The 11302-nt window shown below is 39.2% G+C and overlaps 1 protein-coding gene across 1 annotated transcript in view; it reads left to right on the top strand.

Moving 5' to 3' along the window:
- The first annotated feature begins 6334 nt into the window (after nucleotides 1-6334).
- Nucleotides 6335-11302, top strand: part of LOC122801261 (fibronectin-like) — a 363509-nt gene continuing 358541 nt past the window's right edge. Inside the window, exon 1 of the mRNA XM_044070812.1 lies at nucleotides 6335-6866. Within this exon, the coding sequence (XP_043926747.1) occupies nucleotides 6335-6866 (532 nt within the window). The remainder of the gene's footprint in view (nucleotides 6867-11302) is intronic.

Genomic DNA, 11302 nt, shown 5'->3' on the forward strand with positions numbered 1-11302 from the left:
TTTTATCCTGCATGTTCACGCATATATATCTGATTTATACTACTAAATTGTATGGGCAATGTGTGTGTCAGGTCTGACGAACTTGTATATGCTTTACTACTAGTAGTTACCTGAGTGTTAGGTCTGAGTTATTGTGAAGGTATTCAACCTTAGACGTCATTGCTAAGCATCACAAACCTTTAACCTACATTGTATAAGGCGTTGTAACTAGCGTTTCAATTACCTAAAGTTTAAGCAGACATTGTAACGCAAACGATAAACCTGGTGTATATTATTTCGTGGAGGACTGGCTAATGCCTTCTTCCCTTTGTATGCACAACCTGTTCTTAACAAGCTATTGAGTGAAGTTTTACTGTGTCCAGAGCTGTGTTTTATAACTACGTCTTTCCTCTGCTGCCTACTGTAATCAAACTCTAGCCCTAGTAACCCACTGTAGTTACTCCAGCTTCTCCTACGCCACTGTATTACAATTAACGGGTCACTTAAATTATGTCTCTTTCATTTATCTCATTCCAGGAAGCTCCCCACACTAACTATCACTGCATGGCTCCCAGGTTCTAGGCACCGACCCCGAAGGATCCCAACTACGGTGCGAATGCACAAGCCTATCCTTACCATCAGTGGAAAATCCAAATCATCCTAAAAGACTTAGGGTAAAAGCTATACCCTTACTAAAATTGTACCTAGCCAGGACAGCATTCTGCTGGCAGGAAACCTAACAGTACCTCAAACATAAACTGGCAACCTAATGTTAAGCTGCCAAGAAATTAGGTCCTTGCACAGGAAAAGTGCTATTTAACACCAGACTTCAGTACTTACATCTGGCTGCCTTTAAGGCCCTGCAAACTCCTGGCAGGTGTATTCCTCGCTCCGCTTTGCCGTCGCTTCGCTCGGGCTTGCTCCGCGCCCCACCCTGCCCCCATATCCCATCCGCCCCCACTACCTCCAAATTTATAAGGATAACTAACCCATCCCACCCTGCTCTCTACCAGTCACGACTGTCCCCTAATTTACTACTCCTCCTCCCACACTCTTGGCCATCCCACAATATTTAGTAAGCTCTCCTTAGTCCTCCCATCCCACAAGCTATTCTCTCTCTATATCATGGTCAAAATTATGTATTCTATCATCTCTCTTATAGTTCTACTTCTTCTTATTCCTTACTTTTTATCACGTTATGAAAACCAAACACTTTTGGGAATTCCCTTCCTCAAGGGTCACACTACTGCTCACACAAACCTTCCCCCTAACCTTATTTTACCTTCTCTCTACCCAGCTAAAACTCTATGCTTCACAAAAGTGCATCTTACCCTTCGCTATACTAAGTTATCCACCAACAAACCTAATCTTAAGTTAATATGCAAACTACAAAGATTCCTAGACCACCTGAAACAATGTATTACCCAAGCCGGTGACATTCACCCCAATCCAGGCCCAACCACCAACCCAGATTCTGTCACTTCAAAAACAGCCCAAACTCCTACTAGCTCCCTCCGCATCTTTCATCTCAACCTAAGAAGCATAAACAACAAGGTTCATAGCTTACATGCTATGATAGCCACACATTCCCCTGACATCATGTGCCTATCGGAAACATGGCTCAAACCCGCCACAAAAGATGAAGAGATTCTCACACCTGGGTATAATATCCTTAGGATTGATCGGAAAAGTAAAAGGTGCGGGGGAATAGCTGTAATGTTTAAGAACATATTGAATATCAGTATGAACCCATTACAACCTCCCAAGGTCTCTAATATGGAACTTATAGCCCTAAAGATATGCCTAAACAACCAAAAATGTATCAATCTTGTAGTTATTTATATTCCACCAGGGAAGAACCTAGAAAACTTGGAGCAAACTCTAAGTTGGTTAGCCACCAACTACCCTCAAGAAACCATAGTACTAGGGGACTTCAATATTGACTGGACACACTGCTCCGCCAAGATGAATCCCCATCCAATTAATTTACATGGTTTCTCCCAAAATATTACATCTCCAACTAGAATTGGAAATACTCAGCAAAAAGAGAGCACCATTGACTGGATTCCTACCAATAAAGACCCACACAACTACACCACTGGTACCCTCCCCAATGACCTCAGTGACCACCTTGTCACATATATTATAAAACACAAACTTTCATGTACTAACCTACCCTTATATAAACTTGTCAGAAACAGGAAGAAGTTCATCCTAGAACTATTCTTAGCAGAACTTAAATCCTGCAACTGGTCCATCCTAAATACTCTACCCCTAGTTGAGAGCGTGACATACTTTAATGACACATTCCTGAACATACTCGACTCTCATGCCCCTAACCGACTAATCAGATCCAAGGACCGAATAGCTCCCTGGCTAACAAGAGAAACCAAAACTAAAATTAAACTCTGTGACCAGGCATGGGATAAATGGAGAGCTACCAAAGCTCCCCTAGATCGCATCAAATTTCAACAGCTGAGAAACTCCACTAAAACTGACATTACTCGAGATAAAAAACAGTACTTCTGTCACCTCCAGGATAAACACCAGAATAACCCAAAGAGGTTCTGGGCTGGTTTTAATAACCTCCTCCATCCTAGTAAATCTACTACCCCAACCCCTGAGAAACTCACTGGAAAAGATCCAGAAGAAATAGTCAATACCTTTAACTCTTTTTTTTACTGAGACCATCCAGTCAATAGCCAATCAGCTACCTACTTCTTCCTCTTCTTTAACTCTTGCTAATGACTCAGTTCCTCTCTCCTTTAACTTACAACCAGTATCTACCTCCTATATTCGCACCCTATTAAAAAAACTTAAACCGTCCACCCTAGCGGCTGATCGTCTCCCAGCGGAATACCTACAATTAGCGTCTGATGCCATTGCCTATCCCATATCAATCTTGATTAACAGAACCATAACTGAGGCTACCATCCCCCCCATTTGGAAAATTTCGTACATCATCCCACTTCATAAGGGAGGCTCCTCCACGGAAACATCTAACTATAGACCTATAGCAATATTGTCTCCAATAGCTAAAATTATGGAACGGTGTGTTCACAAACAACTCCTGCACTACCTCACCCTTAATAATCTTCTGTCTAAAACTCAGCATGGTTTTCGCCCCCATCACAGTACAACCACTGCCCTCCTCTCCTTTGTTGACTCAGTCAACAACAACCGTAATAAAAAATTAATATCCTCCGCTCTCTTTCTTGACCTATCGAAAGCCTTCGACATGGTCAATCACCAACTACTGCTCCACACCCTGCAAACCCTACATCTCGACAACCTAGCACTAAGCTGGTTTAAGGCTTACCTTTCCGGCAGGCAACAAGCAGTCCAATGGCATAACAGACTATCTCACCTGCTCCCCAACACCATTGGAGTTCCTCAGGGCTCCATACTTGGTCCCCTTCTTTTCTCCGTCTTCATAAATGATCTTCACTCAGTCATCCCCAGAGCCACCTGCATCCAATATGCAGATGACTCCACCCTGATCTGCTCTGAAGTTTCTCTCCCTAATCTCCAAGCAGTCACCCAACAATGTTTTGCCAAAGTCGAAAAATGGTTCTCCGACCTGAAACTCATGCTAAATCCAACAAAAACCAAATTACTACTATTTTTCCCCACTTCAGCCACTCCCCAAGGACAAGAACCCCCACTTGCTAATACCTCGACCTTCTACGTGGAATCCATTAATGGCACCATCATCGAGCCTGTCTCCAGTACCAAACTATTAGGTGTTACTATCGACCACAAGCTTAAATTCGATTTGCACATAGGCCAAACCATTAAGTCTGTAAACAAGAAACTCGGCTCAATGTACAGAATAAAGAACTTTCTTACTCCTCATGCCAAACTAACCATTGCTCGCACCCATCTCCTCTCCACCCTACTATATGCCTCCCCGATATTTTCTTTCCTCAATAAGCGTGAGCTCAATAAACTCTCTGTAACCTATCATCATATTGCCAAATTCATAACAGGAACACCCTATCGTACTCACCACTGCCTCAACCTTAAGAAACTTGGCTGGTTAGAACTGCCCAATCTTCTCAAACTAAACCAACTCACTGAAGCATTTAAAATAATTAATCAACCATATAAAACCCCCTCACTGAGCAACATACTGACCCCCTACACCAACCTAAAATGCCTACGATCCTCAAATAGTGTTCAAGTGCTAACCATTAAATCTAATAATTCGGGTGGTGATGCTCTCTATGCTAACTCCATTGGAAAGCAATGGAATTCCCTTCCCAATAACCTAAGGCTTATGACCTTGCTTAATCTATTTAAAAATAATCTCAAAGAATTTCTTAAATCACACTGGTTATGCCCTTGTCCTCAACCAGACTAATCCTACAGGTCTCATATCTCCTCAGGCTCTTCTTTCCTTTCATGTTTTTTTAATCTCTACTTCACTGCCTCTCCATGTATCCTTGTCAAGATGAATTATTCAACATATGATTGTCAATTTATCAGTATGTAAATTTTGCTGTTTTCTTGTTATTATTATATTATTGTAATTTCTTCTATGTAAATGTATTGTGATTTTTCTCTTTATGGTGGAGCTTTTCTACCCGGGCCTCTACTGAAAAAGGACATGTATCCAGCTAGACTAGCCCGGTCAACAAATGTAAAATAAATAAAATAAAAATAAAATAAAAGCCATGGCTTCAAGCTCAATGCCAAAAAGTGCATTGTCATCCCTTTTGGTAAAAACTCTGTACCCATGAACTACAATATAGGCAGTAGTCTACTTAACACCGAAAGTATGATAAGAGACCTTGAGACACAGGTGGACAGTAGTCTCTCCTTTGATAATCACATTGCCACAGTAGTCAGGAAATCCTTCTACATGGCACACCTCATCACAAAAGATTTCTCATTCAGGAAAAAAGAGGTCATTGTTCCCCTCTACTCGCCACTCATTAGACCCATTATAGAGTACAACACCCCTTTTCATATGTACCTCACAAGAAATCTACAACAACTGGAAAGGCCATAGAAATACCTCACAAAGAGGACTACCGGCCTAAACAGATGCCCTACACAGACCATCTCGAAAAACTCCAGCTTTACTCCATTGCATATCCCCTACTCAGAGGTGATCTCTGCCTAACATACAAAGTTATGTCAAACCCAGAGCTGTTGGACATGCTTCACTTAAAAAATCCCAATCCCTCCGAGCTACACACTTTAGGGACCTAAACCTTGTCACCACAATAAACAGAACATGCTGGAGGGATAGATTCTTGTCCCAGAGATTTTCCATACTCTGGAACAAACTACCTATCTATATCAAACAAAGGTCCTCATTAGCACTCTTCAAGAAAAATCTTGATGATTGGATGGGAAATAGGAAATTCACCCCAGGGATCACTTCTATGGCTCTGCTCGACAGGGGCACAGGAAAATAATTTTCTTGGGTGGTGAAAGCCTGGGTACCTTTTTGGCTAGGCTTATATAGGCCCTAAGGCCAATAGCCTAGTACCTACCTATAAGCCTATGATATATATATATATATATATAGATAGATAGATAGATAGATAGATACACACACACACACACACACACACACACACACACACACACACACACACACACACACACACACACACACACACACACACACACACACACACACACACACACACACACACACACACACACACACACACATATATATATATATATAATACAACTGAGACCTTTAGTTAACAAGAATACAATAATTTTAAGTGACACTAAACAATTTTTGACAGATTTATTTAAACATGTCGAGACCAATAGTTATAGTGATGGTTCTGTTATGACGGTCACTATGGATGTGAACTCCCTATTTACATCTATGCCTAACAATGTGGGTTTGGACATGTTGAGGGAATACTTAACTACTTAACTAAGGAAGGTACATATAAGTCGGATAGAGTTAATATGTCTACTCATGGAACAGATTTTAATAAATAATGTGATGTTGTTTAACCACATTATATACCACCAAAAAGAGGGAGTGGCAATGGGCACATCTACCGCGAACAGTTATGCCAATATAATTATGGCCAATTGGGAACAAAAGTATGTGACAAAAGATAGATGGCAACAAGTCATTTTTTATAAACGCTTTGTAGATGACCTTTTTCTACTTTGGAAGGGGTCCCTACAGGAATTATTAGCTTTCCATGATGAGTTGAATAATAGTGCTTATTTCCTAAAATTCGAATTGAAATTCTCACATGATAGTATTGAATTCCTTGACGTTAGGGTATATAGGGACCCAAGAGGGGAATGGTCCATGAATGTGTATAGGAAAAGTTGCCACAGAAACACATTTGTACATAGAAATAGCATGCATCCCCAACACATATTTAAGAATGTAGTGAAAGGACAGGCCTTAAGAATATCCAGACTGACAGCAGAGGAAGATACATTTCAGGAGGAAGTAAATGACCTTTGTATAAGGTTCAAAAATAGAGGTTATAAGGAAAATGATATCATAGGTACAGTTAATGAAGTTCAGACATTGAGAAATACAACTGGGAAACCATACTTCTCACATAGAGAGGAACCAATATCAGAATTTAATGATTCTGCCTGGAATAAAGTAAAGGTATCTACTAATTACACAAGTAATGTAAAAGTTATGCAAGATGTGGTAAGGAAATACTGGACAGTACTGACACATGAACCCCGAATTAGGGAAATTGTAGGGGATGAACCCAGCTTCCAATTCAAGAACAAGAAATCCCTGAAAAGGCTACTTTGTTATGGACCCAAGAAGGATGGATCCATGGGGGAACATCAAGGAACTATGCCATGTAAAAATTGCAATCAATGTGGGTGGATAGATACAACTAATAAATTCAAACATCCTGACACAGGTAAGGAATACACATTTAAAATTACAGCTAATTGCTGCACTAAAAATGTTGTATATTTAGCAGTTTGTGGCCTGTCTTCAGGATATTAGGTAGGAAAAACAAACAGAGAATTTAGATATAGGATAAGAGAACATCTTTTGGGTTTTAGGAACAGGGATAAAACCAATGCTTTAGCCAGACATACACTGGAAAAGGAAAAAAAATCATTCCTTTAAGTTCATGGTTATAGAAATGGTGAATGAGAATGAGAGAGGGGGGGGTATTAGTAACAGGACAGAGACTTCAGAAGTGAGATGGAGCATTCGACTACAGGCTGACAGGGGCAGTGTCTTAAATGATAGAGTTCCCCTGAAGCCTATTTTGAAGAATAGGAGCCTACATAAATAATAGGATGTATTTTATTTTTATTTTCATTTTCATGCTTAAGATTATCATGTATTTTATTGTTATTGTGCATTTTTACTGTTAGTGAAAATTTTTAGTAGTATCTTTATGGCATATATAGACTTTATACATCTATTTACATATGATCTGATATATATTTGTGTATATAATGTTGGGGCTATCATGAGTCTGTGATAATAAAAGATATTTTATAGAAAGTGAGAAATGATAGATGCAACTGTACATATATGTAGTCTATATATGTGTCTCAAACATGGTTTTAAATATATAAGCACTTAGAAAGAGGATTTATATGAACAAAGTTTTAATAAGAATATATTAGAGTGTGCTTATTACTTTAAGACTTGAAAATGGTGTAGTCATGATTTGATTGATACAAATTAAGGTTCCCTATATAAATGGAGTGGTTTTAAATGTATTGTATAAAATGGTCTGAAGAAGTGAGAGTCGTTCCCATGAAAGCGCTTACCAAATAAAGTATCTTGAGTCTACAAACTGAGCTGAACAGTAGCTGTTTTTCTTCTACATTGTTTATGATCCCTGAAGTTCTGTGTGTTGTTATTTCCATGAATGTCCACATCACATTAATTTTAATGTAGGAAAAGAGGCAGTTGGCCAACATAGGAAAATTTGCCCTTTTCCCCACTATAGTGTGATTTCAAAATTGATATATTTAGTTAGGGGGGTGTGGTAGCGCAGACCCCCCCATGTTGGGGAGTGTGGTGGTGAAGCTCCTCACTTGGGTGGATTTTTAATATTGGCCAACTGCCTCCTTTCCTGGATTAAAATTCGGTGATGTAAATATTTATCTCTATATGTCTATCCATATACATACACACACACACACACACACACACACACACACACACACACACACACACACACACACACACGCACACACGCATATATATATATATATATATATATATATATATATATATATATATATATATATATATATATATACATATATACATATATACACACATATACATGCACACACACACACACACACACACACACACACACACACACACATATATATATATATATATATATATATATATATATATATATATATATGTGTGTGTGTGTATATACAGTGGATATAAAAAGGTTACATGCCCCTGTTAAAATGCCAGGTTTTGTGATATAAAAAAATTATACCACAATAAATCATCTCAAAACTTTTTCCACCTTTAATGTGACCTATAACCTGTACAATTCAATTGAAAAACAAATAAATCTGTTAGGGGAAAAAAATATAAAAAATAAAAAATGTACAATACACTGGTTGCATAAGTGTGCACACCCTTAAACTAATACTTTGTTATGTGACCACACCCTTAAACTAATACTTTGTTGAAGCACCTTTTCATTTAATTACAGCATTCAGTTTTCTTGGGTAGGAGTCTATCAGCATGGCACATCTTGACTTGGTAATATTTGCCCACACTTACTTACCAAAACACTCCAAATCTGTCAGGTTGCGAGGGCATCTCTTGTGCACAGCCCTCTTCAGGTCACCCCACAGATTTTCTATTGGTTTTAGGTCTGGGCTCTGGCTGGGCCATTCCAAAACTTTAATTTTCTTCTGGTGAAGCCATTCTTTTGTTGATTTGGATGTATGCTTGGGGTCATTGTCATGTTGAAAGGTGAAATTCCTCTTTATCTTCAGCTTTCTAGCAGATGCCTGAAGGTTTGGGGCCAAAAGTGACTGGTATTTGGAACTGTTCATAATTCCCTCCACCTTGACTAAAGCTCCAGTTCCAGCTGAAGAAAAGCAACCTCAAAGCATGATACTGTCACCACCATGCTTCACTGTGGGGATGGTGTGCTTTTGGTGATGCGAAGTGTTGTTTTTGCGCCAAATGTACCTTTTGGAATTGTGGCCAAAAAGTTCAACCTTTGTCTCTTCAGACCATAACACATTTTCCCACATGCTTTTGGGAGAGTTGATGTATTGTTTTGCAAATTTTAGCCAGGCCTGGGTATTTTTCTGTGTAAGAAAAGGCTTCTGTCTTGCAACCCTACCCCATAGTTCAGATATATGGAGAATATAGGAGATTGTTGTCACATATAGTACACAACCAGTACTTGCAAGAAATTCCTACAGCTCCTTCAGTGTTGCTGTAGGTCTCTTGGCAGTCTCCCTGACCAGTTTTCATCTTGTCTTTTCATCAGTTTTGGAAGGATGTCCGATTCTTTGCAACATCACTGTTGTAAACCAAATAAAAAACAACTGGCTGGCAGCAAGAAAAAGGTAAAAGTATATTTTTCCACAATTTATTAGCACTTTTGTCTGATAAATTACCAAACATCTTCAGATCTAAAGACGTTTGGCAATTTATCAGACAAAAGCACTAATAAATTGTGGAAAAATATACTTTTGCCTTTTTCTTGCTACTAGCCAGTTGGTTTTTATTAACGTCACTGTTGTCCCATATCTTCTTCACTTTTTGATGACTGTCTTCACTGTGTTCCATGGTATATCCAATGCTGTGGAAATTTTTTTGTACCCTTCTCCTGACTAATACATTTCAACAGTGAGATCCCTTTGATGCTTTGTAAGCTCTCTGTGAACCATGGCTTTTGCTGTAGCAGGCAACTGAATAAATGTCAGGAAAATCATACTAGGACAGCTGAACTTTATTTGGGGTTAATCAGAGTCTCTTTAATTGATGGCAGGTGTGTACCCAAGAAGACTGAATGCTTTAATTAAATCAAAAGATGCTTCAACAAAGTATTAGTTTAAGGGTTTGCACAGACAATAATATATTAGTTTAAGGGTGTGCACACTTATGCAACCAGCGTATTGTATGTCTGTTATTTTTTTATTTTTTCCCCCTAACAGATTTGTTTATTTTTCAAATGAATTGTACAGGTTATAGGTTACATTAAAGGTGGAAAAAGTTTTGAAATAATTTATTGTTGTCTCATTTTTTATATCACAAAAACCTGGCATTTTAACAGGGGTGTGTAAACTTTTTATATCCACTGTATGCACACACACACACACACACACACACATACAAATTCAGCTCAAAATTTCACCTCCCCATTGCTTTCAGTTCTCCCTCAAAAAATGCCCTCCACCACTCCACCGCCGATCATCACCAAAGAACAGGTTGTTAATATGTTCTCTAAAGCTAAAAACACGTCTTCTTTGGGTCTGACAATATACCAGGTTGCCTCTTAAAGAGTTTAAATCAGGACTTATCAGGCCCATTAGGATAACCACACCCTCTATACTGGCTTTTTACAAATAGAGTGGAGGGCAGCAACAGTCATCCCTCTGCATAAAGGAGGACCATCTACTGACCCAGGAAATTACAGAACCATAAGTCTGGCTAGTCTTATATGTAAGGCCATGGAAAGAATAATCATAGACCTGATGAATAATGACATAGGAGACCTAAAAGCACTGAACCTGAGCCACTTCTGCTCTGTGAAGGGCGGGTCATGCCTACTGAATCTGGTGGATTTCTTTGAGAAAGTCATCAAGGCAATGTAGGAGGGTAAAACAGTACACACCACCTAGCTCAACCTGGCCAAGGCATTTGAAACAATTCCCCACTCAGATATTATAAATACATTCACGAAACTGGGCATAAATCCCAATGTTATCAGATGGATAGCCAATTGGCTCCTGGACAGGATGCATGTGGTTAAAGAGGGTGAACCCAAATCCAGCAAGAGGCCAGTTACAAGTGGTGTGCCACAGTGTTCAGTACTGGGACTACTCCTGTTTGGAATATACTTCTCTGAAGTCAAGGCGAATGTGGAAGGCTCTGAATGCCAAAGTTTGCTGATGACTGCAAGCTAGGGGCAATCACTGAATCCCCCAATGATTTAGCTATCCTTCAGGAGGGTATAGAGCAGTCAAATGGTTGGTGCTAGAACCATGGCCTAAAACTAAATGCAGAAAATGCATTATCATACCGTTTGGGAAGTCAAATACCTTTTCAAATTACAAAATCAACAGCACATCATTAGACTGGACTCAGAGATGAGAGATCTAGGTATGCCAA

Source organism: Protopterus annectens, chromosome 4.part1 (assembly GCF_019279795.1).
Source record: "Protopterus annectens isolate FY-2018-M chromosome 4.part1, PAN1.0, whole genome shotgun sequence".
In the NCBI taxonomy this organism is placed as follows: Eukaryota; Metazoa; Chordata; order Ceratodontiformes; family Protopteridae; genus Protopterus; species Protopterus annectens.